At 39.1% G+C, this 26,038-nt stretch overlaps 2 protein-coding genes across 7 annotated transcripts in view; one reads left to right on the top strand and one right to left on the bottom strand.

Annotated features, from left to right (window-relative positions):
• LOC138321169 (mechanosensory protein 2-like) overlaps positions 1 to 18,940 on the bottom strand; it is a 90,975-nt gene extending 72,035 nt beyond the window's left edge. Inside the window, exon 1 of one of the 6 annotated variants that reach the window (XM_069264650.1) lies at positions 18,536 to 18,940. In XM_069264650.1, coding sequence (XP_069120751.1) covers positions 18,536 to 18,587 — 52 coding nt within the window. In that variant the 5' untranslated portion in view covers positions 18,588 to 18,940. Of the gene's footprint in view, positions 1 to 1,077; positions 1,606 to 1,676; positions 1,812 to 3,620; positions 3,721 to 9,808; positions 10,131 to 14,144; positions 14,218 to 18,535 lie in introns of those variants that run through there. The other 5 variants (XM_069264649.1, XM_069264651.1, XM_069264646.1 and 2 more) reach the window with 5 other exon arrangements.
• The window catches only part of LOC138321168 (band 7 protein AGAP004871-like), a 70,694-nt gene that overhangs the window by 608 nt on the left and 44,048 nt on the right, over positions 1 to 26,038 (top strand). Inside the window, exon 2 of the mRNA XM_069264641.1 lies at positions 24,772 to 25,566. Coding sequence (XP_069120742.1) covers positions 24,786 to 25,566 — 781 coding nt within the window. The 5' untranslated portion in view covers positions 24,772 to 24,785. The remainder of the gene's footprint in view (positions 1 to 24,771; positions 25,567 to 26,038) is intronic.

The raw sequence follows: 26,038 nt of genomic DNA, 5'->3' as shown, positions 1-26,038 counted from the left end.
ATCAAAGCTCAATATATTTTTGACGCTCGAAGCATTTCTGGATGTCATTTAAGTTATGAAATGCTCACCAGTGACCTTACAATATCTATCTTAACCATTTACAAACATAATATAATACATCATAAGTAATCTATAAACAATGATTATCAGACTCAGACTCATATTATGGTGATAATATAAATTCTAGGATGCTGGTTTTTTTCAGCCTCACCCCATGTAGTGTTTCTAAAACCAAGGGAAATAACTCAAATAGTTCAGAAAGGTGAAGGAAAGACAGGTGAAAAGTATACCTGGTATCTATATATATAAATGTTTAAATTTACTTTAAAATTAAGTGAGCAAACAAGTTTGGAGGAGTACAGGCTAGGGCATATTTATTAATTTGCTTAGAAGGGGGACTTGATCTGGTCTGATTATTAGATCGCAGTGGGCTCACAGCATGAAAGCGTTTTCCCCTGTTTTTCACACTCTTTAAAAATGATTTCATTGATCAATCACTTAAAGATGCTCTACTGCCGACAGAGCATAAATGATACTCATCATTTCAACAATAATTGGTGTTTAATCATGTATATATATATCTAATGAACACAAAAAATAATATAAAATAATTTGTTTTGCTTTTAGTGCATATGCAATCAGTACAGTGAAATGGAATTAGAAGCTCAAACTTTTCAATGGTGGTAATGGTGTAAAGTAAGTAATTTTTGCAACTGAAAAAATACTAATTTGTTTGTTCTTGTTTTTTATAGAGAAAAATACTATTTGTCAGCGGTGGAACATCTTAAAATGATTGATTAAAAGAAATAAAGTACTAATCTTACTTTTGTGGGACCATCTTATTGACCAATTGGTCCCAAAATGCAATATGCACAACTAGGGCCCTCGGGGAACCTCATATGAAATTTGAGACAGATCCCTTCAGTGCTTTCTGAGAAATAGCGATAACAAGAATTGTTAACGGACAGACGGACTGAGGGACAGAAGGACGGACTACGGCCACGGACAAGAAGCGATTTGAAAAGCCCACCATCTGATGATAGTGGGCTAAAAATGTATCGAACAGAGCTGTTTTACCTGATTGGCCTTCCCTGAGGTCATAAATATCCTGTGCAAACACAGTGTAGAATTCATACATGGCACCACCTCCTTCAGCAAAACTCTGTATACCATGTACCATGTTCTTATTGGTCACTTTGTAAGGTCCTTATGTATCGTATAATTAACACATCCATAATAAACAGCATTGGTTACGCCAAATGAAGTTCACAATAATTGCAACCTTCCGGTCAAGTTCACAGCTGGCAGAATCTCTAACACAGTCACAATTAACCAGTTTGCATGGTCAGATCACAGAAAACAACTTTCAAGTCAAGGTCTACTGTCTCAATAAAACCATCAGGTCAAGGTCATAATTAAAACATCTACCATTAAAGATCACAACAAACAACATTCAAGTCATGGTTAACTTTATCAAAGCATAGGTCATGTTCACAACAAACACAACTTCCAATTGAAGGTCAAATATCTAAAACAAAGTTGGCTGGTCTCACATAATCAGGCCAAAGTCACTCACTGTAAAATGTCAAGGTCACAACAAACAAAACCTGCAACTCAATTTTAGTGGCATCAAGTATTACATACAATAAGTCTTAGCCACAACTTCAACAACATACATTTCACATCTATCATCAAAAGATAGTTCCATACAGACAAGGTCGCACCAAAGTAACTCCTTATTCCAAGGTCAAGTTATCAAACACTCTATCAGTAGGTATCCCTCTGTAAATAGCAATCACTCTAAGTCATCTAGACTCTATAGAACAGCCTGCTCTATAGATGACAATTCATGTGAGAAAAATCGTTCTACTTATTAATGAAGGAATATGTATATACAGGTGTCATGAGATATTTACATATCATTTGTTGATGTTTATCTCCTTAGATGGGAGATTTTTTAAACATGCGGGTAACATATATCATTTTATTGTCACAGTATTGGCTAGTTTGTGTCCCAGTATAAGTAGATGTTTTAATGACCATGTAGACTGACTATTAACACCTGAGGGTGATACCTAGTCCACTAAAACTGCCTATATAATTAGGCTTTTTTAATTTTTTTTTTTTTTTTTTTTGCCTAAAAAAAATATTTTTTTTTTGAAAAAAGCCTAATAATAATATTTGGTGTTTGGTAATTTTACTTACAAAGCAAAGAAATGTTATTTAACATTTCTATACATAAATTACATGTAGTTATAAGATGCAGTTAATATGTATCTTCACATTCTCTTCATACATTTGTATGCTTATAATTTCCACTCATTCAAATATTATTTGAACAGTCTGTGACATTAGTTTTTTTCCGCTGCTTATTATTATTATGATAGTCGTTTGGACTAGTAAACCCCTACATTTCACTAGTCTAACTATTTAATCACTATATAGCTAGTCCAAATAAGATATACAGCAGTTTTGCTTCACCATTTCAGTCATAATTAGTTTCAATTTTTGACCCAAATTACAGCTGGATGCGTTTGTGAACGCAAATTCTCACAAAATGATGCATCTGGACGGAAATAATCAGACACCGATTGCACTCAAAAACGCAATTGACCCGGACTGCTCTCGTAAATATAGTATTTACCAATTTTAATCGGATGGGCCACAGGGAGCCACTAGTCCAATTGGACTAGTTCATTACAATTGGCACAATTGTCTGGCCATAAAATTACAAGTCATGGGCAGTGGACTAGTGCTTAAAATCGCAGACTTTTTGAATAATGAAAGTGATTCAAATCAACCCACTGGCACCCAAACCGTTTTGTCTCTCTCTATCTATCGATTGTCATTATGTAAATAAATCTAATATTTTCTTTTTGTACCTGAATTGTTCCCTTTAATTGTTTGTCCCCTTTTAAGTATATGAAGGAGCACAAGACTCAACGACCCTTCTTGTCCATCTGTCACTCCATCCAATTTCATCTGTCTTCTGTATTGTCTGTCTATCAATCTTTTTGTAAATCAACTGTCTCTTCATCTGTCAATCATATGTACATGGATGTTTTTTGCCCCTTCCATAAATATAAAATTCCATCAGTCAGCATGTCCTTCTCTCCATCTATCCCTATATCTGTCTGTCTAAAGGAATATGGACAGTTCATGTTATCATTCTGTTTGATATCATCAGCTCATCTCACCATCCAAGATAATTTGTTATTTGTGGGTTTTTTCTCTATCTGTTCATTTATCCATCTGTATGTCTGTCTGTCCATTCATCTATTTATCTGTCTGTCTTTTCATTCATCCATCTATATGTTTGTCTGTTCACTCATCCATCTGTTTGTGACTTTTTCTTCATCCATATACATGTATATGACTATTGTCTATCTGTTTAGCCATCCATCTTATTATGTTTGTCTGTTCAATCATCCATCTGTGTGTCTTTTTCTCCATCAATCTGCATGTCTGTCTCTCCATTCATCCATCTGTATATATGTCCAATTGTTTCTCCCTCCATTTGTGTGTCTGTCTAATGGGAGATAAAGATTTCCAATATCTATATAATGAGTATAAACTGTCAATACCTATATACCTATATGAGAAACCTTATATTTCCTTACCTCTATCTGCCTGATAAGCCCGCCCTTGTGTTAAACTGCCATTACAGAAGAATGTTCTCTTAGAGGAACTCCCTCGCAAATGCATTGTATCATAACTGAAAATTTCCATGCAAGCGATTTGGCCAAGTCTGACATGTCTATGGCAATCTAAACTGATGCACTCGCTCTTTTCGGGCAAAAACATGCATACAATAAAGCAACAATACATGTGTAGAACCTTATCTAATGCAAGTTTTTTACTTTATCACTGATACAATGATGTAATATTGCACATCAAGTATAATCTATGATGCAGCGTAATCTTATAGGTCTATATCTGAACCATTGATGTGGTTTTTTAAGGAAAACGACTCAACAAGGTTTTTTTTTATTGTTTTTACATACAGCTTGATCAACCCTGAGCACTTTTATGTCAATAAAATTCATTTATCTACTATAACTTCAGTACTTGTCCAGTCAAATTACCAGAACCATCAATGATATTACCACAATGTTGCCAAAAGGGACAGTTTGATGCATCACTCACAATCTTCAAAACCTCAATAGAAGATAATTTTTTGTAATAGCATTACAAATGAACCAGAGACTTCCAATACTGAAAGGCTCCAAGGCTCTGAAGTATTAAACATGATTCCAATGTCATTTCCATTGAATGAAGCATCAGCTCTAACTCTCCCATCATATCAAGCTGTCTGCTTCACAGAATTTAGTAGTCAATGTTCTTGAAATAATTGTTTTAGAAGTTTGAAATACAAGCGATGTATGGTCATGGAAACTATTGATTTCTAGTAGAAACCAATTTCATACTATGACCACTTTTTAGCATTGCCAAATATGCATGTGGATGTATTCCGAATAAAAAAACATATCCTTTTCATGAGCTTAAAGGTCAACTGCATTTGTGAACAAAGTACATTTCTTCCTTTCTAGTGGTGTATTATGTTCTAATGTTTTAAACCACAATATCTTTTTAAATGGTTCAGAAGTCAATGGTACCAGAAACCATTACAAGTGGAATACGAAGAATCAATGCTATAAATGTCTGCCTTCATGTGATTCAAAGTCGTGTTTGATACTAACATTTTATTGTAAGCCTAGTATATAACTTTACAAAATGCAATTGTCATCCTCATTGCATGGCTGCTTATTTGATGTTATTATTTGTGTGACATCATAATTGTCATAACGGCGATCAATGGTCTGTGACAGCTGCATGTTGAAATGGTTGTCCATCCTGGACGATAATGACATATCATTGACAAATTCACCTGATATGTTCTTAAAAGATCTTTATCAAGTGTAAATATAGGCATTAAACTGCATTCAGTTGGCAATTACAGTATTTGTCCTCCTTCAACACCAATTATAGTTTACACACATGGTGACACCTGTTACAGTTGACACACACTGTGACACCTGTTATAGTTGACACACATGGTGACACCTGTTATAGTTGACACACATGGTGACACCTGTTACAGTTGAAAACATTGAGACACCTGTATAGTTGACACACTTGGTGACACCTGTTATAGTTGACACACATGGTGACACCTGTTATTGTTGACACACATGGTGACACCTGTTATAGTTGACACACATGGTGACACCCTTTATAACTGACATACATGGTGACACCTGTTATAACTGACACACATGGTGACACCTGTTATAACTGACACACATGGTGACACCTGTTATAGTTGACACACATGGTGACACCTGTTATAGTTGACACACATGGTGACACCTGTTATAGTTGACACACATGGTGACACATGTTATAGTTGAAAACATGGAGACACCTGTATAGTTGACACACATGGTGACACCTGTTGAAATTGACACAAATGGTGACATTATTTAGAGTTGACACATATGTCGACACCTGTTATAGTTGACACACATGGTGACACCTGTTTTATTTGACACACATGGTGACACCTGTTACAGTTGACACACATGGTGACACTTGTTGAAGTTGACACAAATGGTGACACCTGTTATAGTTGACACACATGGTGACACCTGTTATAGTTGACACACATGGTGACACCTGTTATAGTTGACACACATGGTGACACCCTTTATAACTGACAAACATGGTGACACCTGTTATAGTTGACACACATGGTGACACCTGTTATTGTTGACACACATGGTGACACCTGTTATAGTTGACACACATGGTGACACTTATTATAGTTGACACACATGGTGACACCTGTTATAGTTGACACACATGGTGACACCTGTTATAGTTGAAAACATGGAGACACCTGTATAGTTGACACACATGGTGACACCTGTTGAAATTGACACAAATGGTGACATCGTTTAGAGTTGACAACATATGCCGACACCTGTTATAGTTGACACACATGGTGACACCTGTTATATTTGACACACATGGTGACACCTGCTCTAGTTGACACATATGTCGACACCTGCTATAGTTGACACACATGGTGATACCTGTTATAGTTGACACACATGGTGACACCTGTTATAGTTGACACAAATGGTGACATTTGTTATAGTTGACACACATGGTGACACCTGTTATAGTTGACACATATTGTGACACCTGTTATAGTAGACAAACATGGTGACACCTGTTTTAGTTGACACACATGGTGACAACTGTTATAATTGACATACATGGTGACACCTGTTATAGTTGACACACATGGTGACACTTGTTGAAGTTGACACAAATGGTGACATTTGTTATAGTTGACACACATGGTGACACCTGTTATAGTTGACACATATGGTGACACCTGTTATAGTTGACACTCATGGTGACACCTGTTATAGTTGACACACATGGTGACACCTGTTATAGTTGACACACATGGTGACACCTGTTATAGTTGACACACATGGTGACACTTGTTATAGTTGACACACATGGTGACACCTGTTATAGTTGACACACATGGTGACACCTGTTATAGTTGACACACATGGTGACACCTGTTATAGTTGACACACATGGTGACACCTGTTATAGTTGACACACATGGTGACACCTGTTAGAGTTGACAACATATGCCGACACCTGTTATAGTTGACACACATGGTGACACCTGTTATATTTGACACACATGGTGACACCTGCTCTAGTTGACACATATGTCGACACCTGCTATAGTTGACACACATGGTGATACCTGTTATAGTTGACACACATGGTGACACCTGTTATAGTTGACACAAATGGTGACATTGTTATAGTTGACACACATGGTGACACCTGTTATAGTTGACACACATGGTGACACCTGTTATAGTTGACACACATGGTGACACCTGTTATAGTTGACACACATGGTGACACCTGTTATAGTTGACACACATGGTGACACCTGTTATAGTTGACACACATGGTGACACCTGTTTTAGTTGACACACATGGTGACACCTGTTATAGTTGACACACATGGTGACACCTGTTTTAGTTGATACTCATAGTGACACCTGTTACAGTTGACACACATGGTGACACCTGTTATAGTTGACACACATGGTGACACTTGTTTTAGTTGACACACATGGTGACACTGTTATAGTTGACACACACATGGTGACACCTGTTATAGTTGACACACATGGTGACACCTGTTTTAGTTGACACACATGGTGACACCTGTTATAGTTGACACACATGGTGACACCTGTTATAGTTGACACACATGGTGACACCTGTTTTAGTTGACACACATGGTGACACCCTTTATAGTTGACACACATGGTGACACCTGTTTAAGTTGACACACATGGTGACACCTGTTTTAGTTGACACACATGGTGACACCCTGTTATAGTTGACACACATGGTGACACCTGTTATAGTTGACACACATGGTGACACCTGTTATAGTTGACACACATGGTGACACCTGTTATAGTTGAGACACACATGGTGACACCTGTTATAGTTGACACACATGGTGACACCTGTTATAGTTGACACACATGGTGACACCTGTTATAGTTGACACACATGGTGACACCTGTTATAGTTGACACACATGGTGACACCTGTTATAGTTGACACACATGGTGACACCTGTTATAGTTGACACACATGGTGACACCTGTTATAGTTGACACACATGGTGACACCTGTTATAGTTGACACACATGGTGACACCTGTTATAGTTGACACACATGGTGACACCTGTTATAGTTGACACACATGGTGACACCTGTTATAGTTGACACACATGGTGACACCTTGTTATAGTGAACACATGGAGACACCTGTATAGTTGACACACATGGTGACACCTGTTATAGTTGACAACATGGTGACACCTGTTATAACTAACACACTTGGTGACACCTGTTATTGTTAACACACATGGTGACACCTGTTATAGTTGACACACATGGTGACACCTGTTTTATAGTTGACACACATGGTGACACCTGTTATAGTTGAAAACATGGAGACACCTGTTATAGTTGACACACATGGTGACACCTGTTATAGTTGAAAACATGGTGACACCTGTTAAGTTGACACACATGGTGACACCTGTTATAGTTGACACACATGGTGACACCTGTTTTTAGTTGACACACATGGTGACACCTGTTTTAGTTGAACACATGGTGACACCTGTTATAGTTGACACACATGGTGACACCTGTTATAGTTGACACACATGGTGACACCTGTTATAGTTGACACACATGGTGACACCTGTTATAGTTGACACACATGGTGACACCTGTTATAGTTGACACACATGGTGACACTGTTATAGTTGACACACATGGTGACACCTGTTATAGTTGACACAATGGTGACACTGTTAGTGACACACATGGTGACACCTGTTATAGTTGACACACATGGTGACACTGTTTATAGTTGACACACATGGTGACACCTGTATAACTTGCACACACATGGTGACACCTGTTATAGTTGACACACATGGTGACACCTTATTATGTTTATATGACACACATGGTGACACCTGTTATAGTTGACACACATGGTGACACCTGTTATAGTTGACACACATGGTGACACCTGTTATTAACACACATGGTGACACCTGTTATAGTTGACACACATGGTGACACCTGTTATAGTTGACACACATGGTGACACCTGTTATAGTTGACACACATGGTGACACCTGTTATAGTTGACACACATGGTGACACCTGTTATAGTAGACAAACATGGTGACACCTGTTTTAAATGACACACATGGTGACAACTGTTATAGTTGACACACATGGTGACACCTGTTATAGTTGACACACATGGTGACACCTGTTATAGTTGACACACATGGTGACACCTATTATAGTTGACACACATGGTGACACCTGTTATAGGTGAAAACATGGAGACACCTGTATTGTTGACACACATGGTGACACCTGTTATAGTTGAAAACATGGAGACACCTGTATAGTTGACACACATGGTGACACCTGTTATAGTTGACACACATGGTGACACCTGTTATAGTTGACACACATGGTGACACCTATTATAGTTGACACACATGGTGACACCTGTTATAGTTGAAAACATGGAGACACCTGTATTGTTGACACACATGGTGACACCTGTTATAGTTGAAAACATGGAGACACCTGTATAGTTGACACACATGGTGACACCTTTTATAGTAGACAAACATAACAAAACCATGAAACACATGTTAACATCTGGATCTGAATTCTTGTAACAAAAGTGCAGACTGAAATCAAAAACTTGCTTATTCTCTTAAGATAATTGATTGAAAAAAATTGACTTAAGCCAGTATTTGACTTGAGTTTGTTTCAAGAAATCGGTGACCATTCATACATACTAAGACATCTATTTAATTGTCATGCATGATGGCACTTACATGACACACTTTTTGACACAAATGATAGTTTAATTAATAAAATGACACACTTTTTGACACAAATCATTGTTTACTTAATAAAATTGACATAGCAACAAGAGTTAACAGTTGACACACATGGTGACACATGTTGTACACATGATGACATATTTTGACACACAATGTAACTGATAAACACCTGGAGATTATTTATGTTTGCATAATATACTGTACAATATTACACCTCCCACTGAAACAATATCCCCACAGAGCTATGCTAAAGAGCACACCTTTAAATGCTAAGGATGCTGGGGGATACTTACAGGGCTCCTTCATGGCTGTTATATCCATATCTTGGTACTGAATCTTTGACATACTTTCTGCTGGAGGCTGTCAGATATATGGATGTCTGGCAGGTACAATATAAACACCGGAGTTGATGCAGCACATGTGACCAGCTCAAGTGTTTAAATGCAGCATATCTGTACCAGATTACATGATCTCACGAACATTAGGAGTCTAGCTTCAAAACAAGTTCTGAGTAGGAAAAGCTGCAATGTCATTATACTAACTGTGGAGAGATGTTACAGCACCGAGTCATTGGGTCTTGTACTATTCAAAAGTCATCTTATATCTGTACCAGATAGATTCTATTACAATGATTTTATCGGATGATTATGAACACAAGTACCTTAAACAGATTGAATATCAAGTGGGGGATGAAAACCGGTACACAAATAATTCTGTGGTATGTCTGTTTTAGCACAACAATAATCACAGCTGTCCCATGACCATATATAGTGTGACACACAGACATGTGACTGGTTTATACACAAAGAATCGTTAGCTTAACTAGTGTCAATTTTCATTATTCATATGACTGTTTGCTCTTATACACAAAGATCTGTAAGCTTAACCTAATCTTTATAATATCCATGTGACAGTTTGGTTTCTACACAGACATTTCAGTTTTACTTAATGTAATCTTTTATCATATTTAAATGACTGTTTTGTCTTATACACAAAGAATGGTCAGTGAACCCTAACATGGTCAGTGAACCCTAACATGGTCAGTGAACCCTAACATAATCATTTTTGTGTTAACATAGATTAAATGTGAGATAGAAAGGCAGCTGCAGCTTCAGAGAAAATAAAAACAGAAAGAAGAAAACAAACAATATTTGGAGAGAACAGAATGTATTTTGGTTAAATAGAAGAGTCCAGAAGGGCCTGTATATTAGTTTATCTCTGAACATTCACAACTAAGGAATACATACATTTTATAAAGTCAGTACCATGCATGAAAAGCAACTATTTCTCTCTTTATCTGTTTGGTATTTCTCTGTATCTAACTATAAATTAAGTTTTGTTAGATTCTAAACATTACAATATCAACAAGCAATTATTTCCAACAACAAAAGGAAGATCCACCTGAATTTTCTTACACGACATGACAGTGTGAATCTGTTTTGTTCATGTCTTGTGATATTCTATATCCCCCATCCCCATCTCGGCTGTCCCTCACCAATCTCTCTATCCCCCCATCCCCATCTCGGCTGTCCCTCACCAATCTCTCTATCCCCCCATCCCCATCTCGGCTGTCCCTCACCACGCTCTCTATCCCCCCATCCCCATCTCGGCTGTCCCTCACCACTCTCTCTATATCCCCCATCCCCATCTTGGCTGTCCCTCACCACGCTCTCTATCCCCCCTTCCCCATCTCAACTGTCCCTCACCAATCTCTCTATCCCCCCATCCCAATCTCTGTTGTCCCTCACCACTCTCTCTATCCCCCCATCCCCATCTTGGCTGTCCCTCACCACGCTCTCTATCCCTCCATCCCCATCTCTGTTGTCCCTCACCAATCTCTCTATCATCCCCATCCCAATCTCTGTTGTCCCTCACCAATCTCTCTAACCCCCCATCCCCATCTTGGCTGTCCCTTACCACTTTCTCTATCCCCCCATCCCATTTCTGTTGTTCCTCACCACTCTCTCTATCATCCCCATCCCATCTCTGTTGTCCCTCACCACTCTCTCTATCATCCCCATCCCAATCTCTGTTTTCCCTCACCAATCTCTCTATCCCCCCATCCCCATCTCGGTTGTCCCTCACCAATCTCTCTATCCCCCCATCCCCATCTCGGTTGTCCCTCACCACGCTCTCTATCCCCCCATCCCCATCTCGGTTGTCCCTCACCAATCTCTCTATCCCTCATCCCCATCTCTGCTGTCCCTCACCACTCTCTCTATCCCCCATCCCCATCTCTGCTGTCCCTCACCACTCTCTCTATTCCCCATCCCCATCTCTGTGCTGTCCCTCACCACTCTCTCTATTCCCCATCCCCATCTCTGTTGTCCCTTACCACTCTCTCTATCATCCCCATCCCAATCTCTGTTGTCCCTCACCACTCTCTCTATCCCTCCATCCCCATCTCTGTTGTCTCTCACCACTGTCTCTATATTTCTCCATCCCCATCTCTGCTGTCCCTCACCACTCTCTCTATGTCCCAATCCCCATCTCTGCTGTCCCTCACCACTCTCTCTATCCGCCCCATCCCATCTCTGCTGTCCCTTATCACTCTTTCTATCCCCCCCATCCCATCTCTGTTGTCCCTCGCCACTCTCTCTATCCCTCCATCCCCATCTCTGTTGTCTCTCACCACTGTCTCTATATCCCTCCATCCCCATCTCTGCTGTCCCTCACCACTCTCTCTATGTCCCAATCCCCATCTCTGCTGTCCCTCACCACTCTCTCTATCCGCCCCATCCCATCTCTGCTGTCCCTCACCACTCTCTCTATCCCCCCTCCCCAACTCTGCTGTCCCTCACCACTCTCTCTATTCCCCATCCTCTTCTCTGTAGACCCTCACCACTCTCGCTATCCCCCATCTCTGCTGTCCCTCACCACTCTCTCTATCCCTCATCCCCATCTCTGCTGTCCCTCACCACTCTCTCTATCCCTCATCCCCATCTCTGCTGTCCCTCACCACTCTCTCTATCCCCCATCCCCATCTCTGCTGTCCCTCACCACTCTCTCTATATCCCATCCTCATCTCTGTTGTCCCTCACCGCTCTCTCTATCCCTCCATCCCCATCTCTGCTGTCCCTCACCACTCTCTCTATCCCTTCATCCCCATCTCTGCTGTCCCTCACCACTCTCTCTATCCCCTCATCCCCATCTCTGCTCTCCCTCACTATCCCCTCATCCCCATCTCTGCTGTCCCTCACTACTCTCTATATCCCTCCATCCTAATCTCTGCTGTCCCTCACTACTCTCTCTATCCCCCATCCCTATCTCTGCTGTCCCTCACCACTCTTTCTATGTCCCAATCCCAATCTCTGCTGTCTCTCACTACTCTCTCTATATCCCCCATCCCAATCTCTGCTGTCCCTCACTACTCTCTCTATATCCCCCATCCCATCTCTGCTCCTTCACTACTCTCGATATCCCTCCATCCCCATCTCTGCTGTCCCTCACCACTCTCTCTATGTCCCAATCCCCATCTCTGCTGTCCCTCACCACTCTCTCTATCCCCCCATCCCAATCTCTGCTTTCCCTCACCACCCTCTCTATCCCCTCATCCCAATCTCTGCTGTCCCTCACCACTCTCTATATCCCCCATTCCAATCTCTGCTGTCCCTCACCACTCTCTGTATCCCTCCATCCCCATCTCTGCTGTCCCTCACCACTCTCTCTATGTCCCCATCCCTATCTCGCTGTCCCTCACCACTCTCTCTATGTCCTCATCCCAATCTCTGCTGTCCCTCACTACTCTCTCTATATCCCCCCATCCCAATCTCTGCTGTCCCTCACCACGCTTTCTATCCCCTCATCCCAATCTCTGCTGTCCCTCACCGCTCTCTCTATCCCCCATCCCATCTCTGCTGTCCCTCACTACTCTCGATATCCCTCCATTCCCATCTCTGCTGTCCCTCACCACTCTCTCTATGTCCCAATCCCCATCTCTGCTGTCCCTCACCACTCTCTCGATCCCCTCATGCCAATCTCTGCTGTCCCTCACCACTCTCTCTATCCCCCATTCCCATCTCGGCTGTCCCTCACCACTCTCTCTATGTCCCCATCCCAATCTCTGCTGTCCCTCACTACTCTCTCTATCTCTCCCCATCCCAATCTCTGCTGTCCCTCACCACGCTTTCTATCCCCTCATCCCAATCTCTGCTGTCCCTCACCACTCTCTCGATCCCCTCATGCCAATCTCTGCTGGTCCCTTACCACTCTCTCTATCCCCATCCCAATCTCTGCTGTCCCTCATCACTCTCTCTATGTTCTCATCCCAATCTCTGCTGTCCCTTATCACTCTCTCTAGTATCCCCCCATCCCCAACAAAAAATTGTAAATTATCACCATCAGGAAATTGCAGACTAATGGGGACTGGTTTTAGATCAGTCAGAAAAGGACAAGCTAAATTTTTAAAGTATATAGACAAGAAAAAATAGAATAAGAAAAAAACAACAAAAAACAAAAACAACAAAAACAACCCCTAAAAAAAATACAAACAAAATAAATCAAACCCAATACTTGAACTTTATCAATTCATCAATTGTACTGGCATATTATTACAGGTGCCATAGATACACACATGGAGGAATACAGAGGGGCTACTTAACAAACGCTGACAATACCTTAGTTACTTACCAACAGTGCTATGTCCCTTAGAAATAACAGGCGAGACTGCATAGCTATTTTCTGTCATAACTACCACAGTATTAATGATCTAGCACAGTTCAATGTGTGAGTATCTAAAATACCATTTAGACTAATGTGGCCCGAGGGAATAGTGTTAGGAGAATAAACTGTTCTGTAACAAGTAGTCAATATGTACATATAAATATATGTTTGTTTCCATGGAAACCAAATACAATGTAAGATAGGTATCCAATACCTTGATATTATTGAGTGAATAGTGGAGGCATGCAGGGGTCAGCTCCAATGTGTAATACCATACTTTCACAGAGGTATCAGGTTATTATCACAACAGTATTGATTATGTATCCGACACCCAAACTAATATCCTTGTCAGGTTGTCCTGTTGTGGTCATTATTTCCTTCTAAATACTAAATTTAGGGTGTTTCTAGGTTTATAGGTATCAACGGCTGGTCAACAATGGGTCTTTATCAGTCTGTCTGATTTATAGTCATATGCAGACAACAAAAACAACAAGATGAAAGATTCAAGCAGATTCACAGATTTTCATAATGCACAGTTTATGATATCTACAGGTTTACATTCAATACAGACAGTGTTATATGATTAAACAGTGTCTGGTTTATACAGGTTTATAAATCACACAATGTCTTATTTATACAGGTGAACAGACTACACAATGTCTGGTTAATACAGGTTTACAGACACCACACAATGTCTGGTTTATACACGTGTACAGACTAACCAATGTCTGGTTATACAGGTGTACAGACTACACAGTGTCTGGTTTATACAGGTTTATAAACCACATAATGTCTTGTTTAAACAGTTGAACAGACTACACAATGTCGAGTTAATACAGGTTTACAGACACCACACATTTCTGGTTTATACAGGTGTACAGACTAAACAATGTCTGGTTTACACAGGTGTACAAACTACACAGTGTTGGGTTAACACAGGTGTTCAGTCTACGCAGTGTCTGGTTTATAAGGGTATACATATCACACAGTGTTTGGTTCATACAGGTGTAATGACTACAAAGTGTCTGGTTTGTACAAGTTTACAGACAACACAATTCCTCGTTTACACAGGTGTACAGGCTACATATATATAGTGTCTGTTTTATACAGGTTTACATACTACACAGTGTCTGGATTATACAGGTTTACAGACAACACAGTGTCTGTTTTACACAGAAATACAGGTGAACAGCCTGCACAGTGTCTTGATTTTACAAGTTTACAGACTACACAATGTCTTGTTTACACAGGTGTACATATTACACAGTGTCTGGTTTATACAGGTTTACAGACTACACAGTGCCTGGTATATACAGGTTTACAGACTACAAAATGTCTGGTATATACAGGTTTACAGACTACACATTGTCTGGTATATACAGCTTTACAGACTACACAATGTCTGGTATATACAGGTTTACAGACTACACAGTGTCTGGATTATGTAAAGGTTTAATGCTACAGTGTTTGGTTTATATAGATTTTTTAACCACACAATGTCTGGTTTGTATGGGTTTACAGATGACACAGAGTCTGGTTTATACAGGTTAACAGACAACACAGTGTCTGGTTGATACAGGTGTACAGACTACACAGTGTCTGGTTAATACAGGTGTACAGACTACACAATGTCTTGTTTAAACAGGTTTACAGACAACACAGTGTCTGGTTTATACAGGTTACAGAATACAGTGTATGGTTTTTACAGGTTACAGAATACACAGTATCTGGTTTACACAGGTTACAGAATACACAGTATCTGGTTTACACAGGTTTACAGAAAACACAGTATCTGGTTTACACAGGTTACAGAATACACAGTATCTGGTTTACACAGGTTTACAGAAAACACAGTGTCTGGTTTGTACAGGTTATACAGAATACACAGTATCTTGCTATACAAACCAAACTGTATTGAACAAGATGAGTTTAAAACAACATCTGGTCTGCACACGTTGATTTTAGTGTCTTGTTCAAAAATTAATTTGGCATAGAGAGTGTCTTATTAATGGGAGCTGCATCATGTGATAAGGATCATCTCTCACAATACCTATCAGATCTCTATAGGAACACTCATCTGTTACCATGGCAATGCTTTCACAGACTTGTTGACAATTCATCTACAGTAGTCTCCAAGTCTGCTATAAATCCCCATATCACTATACAGCTGTAAGCTATATCAATAATGTATACAGCGCAATGAATAAGCCCTAAGTGTTCTGTTGTTCAGAAAATTTTAATTGATTTGTATAATATTTATTCTCCCCATTTTGACATTAGTAAATTTTGTTATTGAAAAAAAAATAATCACAAGACTTACAATTCCTCTGACAACAATAAAAGTATCATTAAGGTAATAGCAAACATTTTTTCTGCATGGACCTGAAGAAATGAGAGAAAAAACCACAAGGACAAACTTTAAACATAGGACCTTCTAAACTTGATTAAGGATTAAGATCAACATTCCCTTGTCCAAACCCAGTAGTCAGTTCTCTAGGCCTCTTGGTTATTGAGAGGAAGTTGATAAAAAAATGTGTATTTGACAAACCATTACGACCTTGAATGTTAGCCTTCCTAGTCCAGGAAATGTAAATAGTTAGAGATGGGGACCACTCTACCACAAAGTAGAAGAGGTGGGAAACCAGTGACAGAATGTCAGACATCTTAACCATTCTTCATGATCAAGAGCAAGGTGGAAGGTGAGTGGTCAAACACATTAACCACTCATCACAATGTAGCTAAGACCTCATGTTAGAATGTCCGATACCTTAAATGACTGATACCATTAAACCTCCTTGACCAAGTGGTGTATGGTTAGTGGAATGTCATTGCCAAGAGATGGTAGGCTAGTGGTAGCATGGTCCAGATTTGAAGGACTAGTGGTGCATTTCTATTGCCAAGAGTTGGAGGGCAAGTGTTAGATTGTCATTGCCAAGAGTTTGAGGGGAAGTAATATATTGTAATTGCCAAGAGTTGAAGGGCAAGTGGTGCATTGCCATTGCCAAGAGTTGGAGACCAAGTGGTACATAACTCTTGCCAAGAGTTGGAAGGCAAGTGTTAGATTGCCATTGCCAAGAGTAAGAGGGCTAATATTAGATTGCAATGATTCAGAGTTGAAGGGCAAGCATAACATTGTCATTGCCAAAAGTTGGAGGGCAAGTGGTAAATTACCATTGCCAAGAGCTGGAGGGCTAGTAGTAGATTGTAATGGTTCAGTGTTGAAGTGCTAGTAGCAGATTGTCATAAACACTTTTACCATCCTCCATAGACCAAATGAGGTGTAGCATCAGTGGCAGATCATAAGCAAATAATTCTGGTCAGAATATCCAATATTGTGTCTTTTAAAACCTGTGAAAAATTTTGGATAAAAGGGTGTTTTGAAGGTTTCTAATGTAAAACTACTGAAGGATGTATAGAGGTCTTCATGACTGGAGTAATTATAAATGTCAGAATTTACATTAGTGTTCAACTACAGCTAGCGTATTTATATAGTATAATGCACCTATTTAACAGGGAACAGTTCTAACATGTACAGAGTGATAAAGCCATGAGGAAACATAACGTAAACAAATTACATACTGACCTTAACACACTGGCTTTGATTATAAACAACATGCATGAATTGTAATATTGATTTATAACACGCCAGATGTGTTTCTATATAAACTGAACTGGCATGGGCTGAAGGGAGATCTATACATCTGTAGTCCCTTGTTAGTACCATGTTATTGAATCATGGAATTCTAGCTGTACCTTGAAACTACAACTTCAGCAGGAACATATATATGTACCAAAAACCTTCCAAAAGATGCTAATACTACTCAACATGCCCTACGCCTGAAAACTTTTATTCAAATCCATAAGAAGAGCCTATAGACATGCAAAAAATCGCCAGATTTCCCCTATGAACGAAACCTGATGGTTTTTTTCAACAATGTATTGCTTTTTTTACTTTATATCAAACAGTGAATAACCTGCAGTCCCAACCTTACCCCTCACCACGCCTTCTGTTTACATACATGATTTGTTGGTGAAACATTACGTCTTGAGAAATAGTTACGTATGAGCAAACCACATTGTGCTACTGACCTTCGATCTACATAATTATTACTCATGTACATCGTCATACACACGCGTTGCCAGGGTAATTAGAATATCCAAAAATAAATTAAAGTAGGTCCACAGAAAGGATATAGAGTTTTAAAATATCTGCATTTGTCCCGCACAACATTACATTCACATTCTGCATGTCAGAATTACCCCTAAGGGGCCCCTTGCTTCAGCAGCTGCGATGGAGATATAAAATGCTATGGTCGGCTATTGTGTATTCCTGTTGTAAGATGTCCACATTTACTTACCCCCGTCATCCTCTGCAGCTACCATTCGGAAGGCATTTCCCTTGGATATCATCCTGTCAGGTAGTGTTCATCTGGTCCAGACGACAGGTTATAATTGCTGCAATGTCGGTCAGTTCAGTTTCTGTATCACATACGCACAATCCCGCGGTAAGAATAATTTACAGAATGACGTTCTAAAACGAACCGTACTACCATCACTTGGGGCGTTCAGTGGGAAGCCTGCCAAACTGCCGATATTTATATATAACAGCCCGCGCCCGCGATATCAATATGTATTTCAATAAAGTCAACCATTTAGGAAAACGGTATCGTCACGATCACGGGACAGTTGATGTTGTCATTATCCTAGGCTGGCCAGACATTTAGGAGACTGGTCATCAATGCAATTATCTTAATACATGATCGTCGATGCAATATCCCATGTCATTCATTTTACAAAATGAATCGATTGGAGAACTCACCGTATAAAGTGTTCACATTATTGCACTAATTGAGATCATTTATGCAGTATCTTGTGCTTTACATGCATAATCGGCCATATCAAACGCAATGTGTACTCTTCATCAATTATATATATTCAAGTTCTCGTATTCATCCCAACTTTGATTCTAAGCTTCTGTATACCACATTACCAATCCCAACCAACCTTTTCTTATTACTAAATGTAAAACCCTTTGGACTTTCCATTACAAGATACCTTGCCGTAATTTAACGGTCTAGAATTTACTCAACAATATATGTTGTTCTTTCGAAAACAATAATATCTCTATAATACTAGCTAGCATCGTATCGAATTCCTTCTATCATTCAAGTTGGCATAATCAAATTTTTGTGCAAATAATCGAATTTGAACATGATGGCGCAGTGTTGAATTCGTACATACGAAATACGAATCAACAGAAAACTTCGAATTATTAGCGCTATGAAATTTTAACGTGAAATGTATGACGCAAAAACTATTAATAAGATTACCGCTAGAAATATATAAACGTGGATGTGTGTACTGTTGAATGATCTTGTTAGCAGTTAACAACCTTGTCACGATTATTAATCCACATATATCCCCACTTTTTATCACATAAATTATTGATCATAACCATTGCATAATATGGTAAAAGACGACTAACTTTGGGATCAGGTGATTTCTGCCCCCTCCCCTCCCCATGAACTCTTCCATGTTAGCGTCGTCTCGGTTGACACCACGTCTTTTGTCCTTGAGTTGGGCGCTCGCCATATGCGATGAAGTCTCCACTGACCAAGAGACATTATGTAGTCAATAAAGGTGGAAGGTTTTGCTTCTGCTTAACGCTAAAGGAAGTGAGACGACTGATTTGTCGGTTTCTAATGTAGTATGGCCGGATGGTTGTTCCGTGTCTTTGGCAGTATGCTTCAGTGAGATAGCACTATACAATTGGTAGAGTTCCATTATTACAAAGAGTCACAAATCGATCGCCGTACTGCTATCTCCCAAAACACGTACTTTACACAACCAACCAATGATAGGTAAGATTGGTAAATTCCGGTACGATCGTAAACTTAATTCAGAGAGTAGTTATAGGAAATTACAGTGATGTTATCTTGTTGTTTTGAATATACTTTTATTGCTTAGATGTTTGGACAAAGGTAAGCAACATTATTGGAAGCATATTCACAACGACAAGACAACATCACTGTAATAGTTGTCCGCTTCTTGGAGCCGTTTTGTCTCTGTTTGCTGTTTCTGCATTAGAGTTAAAACAGTGCCTGCGTGTTCCATAAATGTCAAATCTACGTTTGAAATATAAAACGAAGTTGGATTGGAAATGTTTGGCAGGACTGGGCATCAACATAACCGCAAAACCATCCATATTTGCTGCAAAATGTACTCCCCCTCCAATAGATTTGGAACTCATCATCCCTACCTCCCTTCTGACATCCCGTGTTCCGATTTCGTTTCGTTAACTCACAACATAGTTCAGGGATTCCCTTTTCGTTAACAAACAACCCTAGTTCGGTTTTTTCTCGTTTTGTCAACCAACATCCAGGTTAGGATTTCGCTTTTCATTAATACACTCAATACAGGCACAATATTTCTTTTGTCAAGTATCCACGTGCACATGACTTAGTAGAAAGGTTGGTCACAATAACAAAATATAGCTTCCCTTTGGTATTGTTAATGTTTTGCTCTGTGTGGCTGTTATACATAAAGTTTTACTCTCTATAAAGATGTTAATTGTTTTCACTTGTGCTGTCGATAAATGAAAGCTTTTCCTGCTGTGACTGTTGTCTTCTATGGTGCTTCCGTGGATATCGATATGTTGTCTTTTGATGCTATTAATTCTTAATTCTACAGTTATAAATAATTCTACAGTTATAAACTTTTGTTATATGTTTGTAGAAGAACAGGGAAAATACACAATCCTATCGAGTGCCCAGACCAGGAATCGAACTCGGGTCTATGCTCCGTCAGCTGAGTGATATTGACCGTTATATTGACCGTATACCCGCTCCTTTAACATGTTATAGATGTTGAGTTTGGGGCTTATGCAGTTTCATTACTGTGGTAAAACTTTCTCTCCGAGTTATATCAGAATGATATTTAGATTGTGTGTTGTATTATCAGTTGATCTCCCATGGAGCTGTTCACTCGAACGTACCCTTATAACCTTACCACCAAATTTACTGTTAACGTCGAAGAGTTGAACCGACATGCAATTTGTATCACTTCCTGTCCAGAACCAGTAATGGCTTTTCTACAATAAAATCTAGCTGAATAAGAGTAATTGAGGTACCCTTGCTCGTTTCCACTTATCGTTATTCCTTTGGCGGTAGGCAGGACGACAATTCATTATTGTCATATCCGCCACTTCCGGTCAAGGTCGTCGTTAAGTTCCTCTCGAAAATTAATATTGTCTCCTGATGTCGTCTTCCATTTGTTCCTCATCTTTACCACTGTGAAAAAAGAATCGATGGATATGAATCATCACTAGATATGCATTCATTCATCATGATCTCCTTGTCTCATAGTCCGCTAAACCTGCCTATATTATTAGGCTTTTTCATTTATTTTTTATTTTTGCCTAATATATAGTCTATATATTAGGCAAAAAAAAAAAAAATAAATAAATAAAAAAAGCCTTATAAATAGGCAGGTTAGCGGACTAGATCTCTACACCCCTGGACTTTCTCAAAGTAAATTGGAGGTAGCTCAACGGAAAACATCTCAACCAATCACAATCTTAGATACAAGTTGATTGCGGTTTTTTCTGTGAGTTGCATTAGGCAAAAACAAGAAAACTACCGTCTCCAAAACCAAAAGGTTTTCCCATAAATATATTTCACCATTAGATTCCCTAATTTGTGAAAGCAGCAGATACGATTGGTGATGAAGTGTTTTATTTATCATTATTTATGTATATGTATGTATAATCCAAGATTGGCAATATTAGTGATGCTGCCCTGAGACAAGTAGTTCGCTAAACCTGCCTATATTATAAGGCTTTTTTTATTTATTTATTTTTTTTTTTGCCTAATATATAGACTATATATTAGGCAAAAATAAAAAAAAAATTAAAAAAGCCTAATAATATAGGCAGGTTTAGCGGACTAGTAGAGATCGTGAGTGATCGGAACCCCTGGATTATGTAGGATGGGTTTATATAAGATTCAGAGATGTACATTGTATATAGGATCAAAGGTTTATACCTTTTCAATATCAGACATTGTACATGTTTGTTGCAATATGTAATTATAGGCACTCAGTGAAGATATCATTGTCAATATAGTTATGGTTTTCAATTCTCCATATGTGTACGTCAAGACTATGTTAAAACGCTTTACTTTTTTAATACGTAAATTGGAAATATATATTAATGTTAAATATAAAATAAAACAACTTTGGTTCTGCTACACATAATAAGTACATTAGCACTCAAGCAAAAGGAAGTTATCATTTTTTTTAAAGTCTGATGTCAACGCCAAAATGAACCTCCAAATATCTTTTAAGGGATGTATAAGATTTTATCAAAATAAAGTTTATTATATCATCAATAACACATTTCGGTAAGTACGTCAGTAATTATATGATGTTGTGTACATCTTGATCACCAGGTTATGGCGGGAGATCATTTTGTTCCGGAGTGCTTAAATAATTTCGGTTAGGCGACGAGGATGTTTTCCCATCGAAGTTCAATACTTAGTATATCTATACCACCACTAAAATATCCATGTTGTACATGAATAAAACTGTATATATGTATGTTGACCGTGCTTGATGTGATTAAAATTTCGTCTTTAGAAAGAGAATCTTGGGATTGGGAAGAGTCTGTGTCACATTTTGTATAATATCTCAACACCAATTACCAAGAGAGGTGTAATGATACGAGATTCTACACACGACTTCTAGACACATTATACTGCATACATATTTACATGTTACATGTTGTAACGACTTCCTCATTACAACAGCTCAGCTCGTTTGTATGTGATCATTCTCGAAGATTTCCGGAAGAATTTTAATCCATTGACCATTCCACGAGAACAGTCCAAGGGTATCTACCTTTTTTTGGGAACTGTGTAGTTTTATGGGAGCCTCGACAAACCCTGCGTGTGTATTATAGATGGGCTAGTGCTAAAGCAATCGTTTGATGTGTCAACTAACACCCGGAGCTGGCCACTGTGACGTTGTAATAATTTATGTCTATATCATATATCGGTGTGAAGGATCCTTGTGGAATTCTCCAATTACAAAATCTGATACGACCTAAAGCTTTTGGGAGTAGCAGTATCGATTGTTCTCCTAGTATGTCTATGTGACAGTGGATAAACTCTCGATGGAAGAATTCCAATTCTGACATTAAAATCTACTTCAAAGTTCGCAGACTACAATGGATGGCGCTATATGGTGTCGACAGTAACTTGACAACACGCGCGTGGTTCTCACGCCGTTGTCAGGGACAATTACCAAAGCACGTGTGATGACATCAGTCTCGCGACAGTGTTGTTAAAGTATCAATTTACACATGGGGATGCAGATTAATTTTAATCCCCGGGTCACGTGCTGCAGCCTAGGACTCGACGCTGTCTATATTAAAGTAAGTGGCGATAGAGGCGCTAATCATGACTTGTGGTTTTCTACCGAGAACTTTCGCGCCTTTTTAATACAACTACTTACGTTGTTAGTAACAAGTCACTTTAGCACATGAAGCATTATAAAATATAATCGGTTATTTGCAGTCAATGTCGATATATATATGGGATAAATATTACATAAATATATGTGACAGTTACACCTGTTGATTAGGGTGTCATGTACATGTAACGCTGTCATGTGCGTCATACCAAATATACAATTACACATAATTGAAGGTCAAACAAGAATATGAACCGTTTTTTCCCCATAGTTAATTTAGAATAAATTCATAGTAAAAGGAGAACATAAATAAATTTTACTGTTTACAAATAATGGTCGAAAGTGATATTTCATGTTTATATCTCAGCCCAAACGATCAACCACGGGTAATAGGCAATACAAAATCCCAAAATCATGAACAAATCTGTTGCATTGATTTCCAAATCGCATGCATTGAGAATGTCTTTGCAGACATGACATCACAGAAATTATCATATCGATTGCCAATGAAAAGAAGTTTACCAAATAGATAATAAAAATCCAAACGTTACCAAACGATACAGTGTTTCTGCAGTAATTAAAACTTGGCAGTAATATTACAGACCATTTTTATAATGTATAATTGGCGGCTGTTAATCGGGGATAAGATTTTTGAGACGAGAGAAAAATGTTCAGTCATGAAATGAATCAATGAATATTATTGAGAAATTCACGGAGAACAGACCAGCATTGTAAGTCTATAAAATGACTCTGAGGTTTCTTGCTGCGTGACTTTCGCGATTGGCCCAGATATTTTTGGTTTTCATGCAAGGCTTTATGTAAATGACAATTGCTCTCAGAAAACAGTTAGTCGTAAGATCGCAGTAAAAGATCTAAACGAAAATGAATAATTGGACAGGTAGATGATATGATGACATTTATGTAGTTATTCCAAATGGATTTTAGTTTAACACAGTACTTGACACGCCTGAATATATTTGCGTTAAAATTTCTTGATGCCTGACATTAGTGAAGCAGGAGATTTCTGCGGACGGTTTTTGTTATAAGGCTGATTTTACTGGCGGACCTCTGACTTCGCTATAAATTGAAAATAAGATGTAGAGTAATTTGTATGTTCTTTTTCCAGATTTGATGTGATCCATGTCCTCACAGAATCGGGTATCCCCAGAGCCAGGGGCTGAAGACTTTGGGGTCCGACATGGCGTTGGAGGCGAGTCCTATCTGCTGGAGACCCGTTCAACAAACAGCAGTATTACAGATCTTAGGACCCAAAGTCGCTCCCAAATTGACAGTATCCCGGAGGTAGAGGTACCTCCTGCTCCTCAACAGGCTGTTTATCTTGCGCCCGGACAGGATGCGTTTCCTCAACGTCGCAGTAATGCGTGGGGTGAAAATGACTCTCAGAAAGACACAAGTCGCCAAGGAAGCGCTTTGACAATAAGTTCGAACCATTCACAGGTGACAACTAGTCGACCGGACAGTGGCATCGTTGCAGAACATCATTTTGGTAATTCTGAGAAGGAGGCTGGGAACAAGGGAAGTGATTGGCTGGGTGAAGACACACATGAAAAGGAGGCTCATCAGCATAGAAACGCGTGGGCGAATGATGACCATTTCAGTCATCATACTGATGACGACCGCCTAAGTCATCGCACAGACGATAACAAGTCAGGTCATATCTATTCTGAAGGGCACCAGGACAGTAAAGGGAGAGGACAGGACCAAGGGGTCACTTTAGCCGTTGCCAATAATTCTCGGAAAGTTCCAACTCCTGATAATGACTCGCATATCAAAGTACAAGAGGGAAACACACAGAGACCGTCAGCAAGAAAACACAAAGAAGTTGAACACCAGGAAGAAAGATCAACGAAAAATTTTCGTTTGCCAATTTCTGAACAATCAGATGACCGTATCATCGGAGGTAAGTATCTAAAACCTACCCCATATGCAACTTTCTCTGATAGATACATATTTATACATATTGGTGTAGCTCATTACCGTATCATTGGAGGTAAGTATTTAAACCCTACCCCATATTATTATGTAACTTTTTCTGACAGATTAGATGCATGGTCTAAGAGAGTGATACATGATTGAAGCGGTTGCTTGGCCAACCATGCATGTTTCTATCAGTACCTATAAACCAATCATTACTATGTAGTCATCCTGGGGCCAGTCTGAATGCACTGTACCTTTTAAAACTGTTACATATTTCTACATATTGGTGTGATTCCAATGCCAACAGTTAAAAAAATACACTCCTTTTTCCTTTTGCCTATTTATAGGAAAAGCTCCCTTATACACCTAAATAAAATGTTTTACATGAATGTGACTGTTTCCATAGCAACCAGTGATGCACTATGAAATAATTAGTATAGGTGTCCCAATGGGAT

Source organism: Argopecten irradians, chromosome 4 (genome assembly GCF_041381155.1).
Source record: "Argopecten irradians isolate NY chromosome 4, Ai_NY, whole genome shotgun sequence".
Taxonomy (NCBI): Eukaryota; Metazoa; Mollusca; class Bivalvia; order Pectinida; family Pectinidae; genus Argopecten; species Argopecten irradians.
The sequence above is the reverse complement of the archived record's forward strand: the minus strand, read 5'-3'. Positions and strand labels throughout refer to the sequence as shown.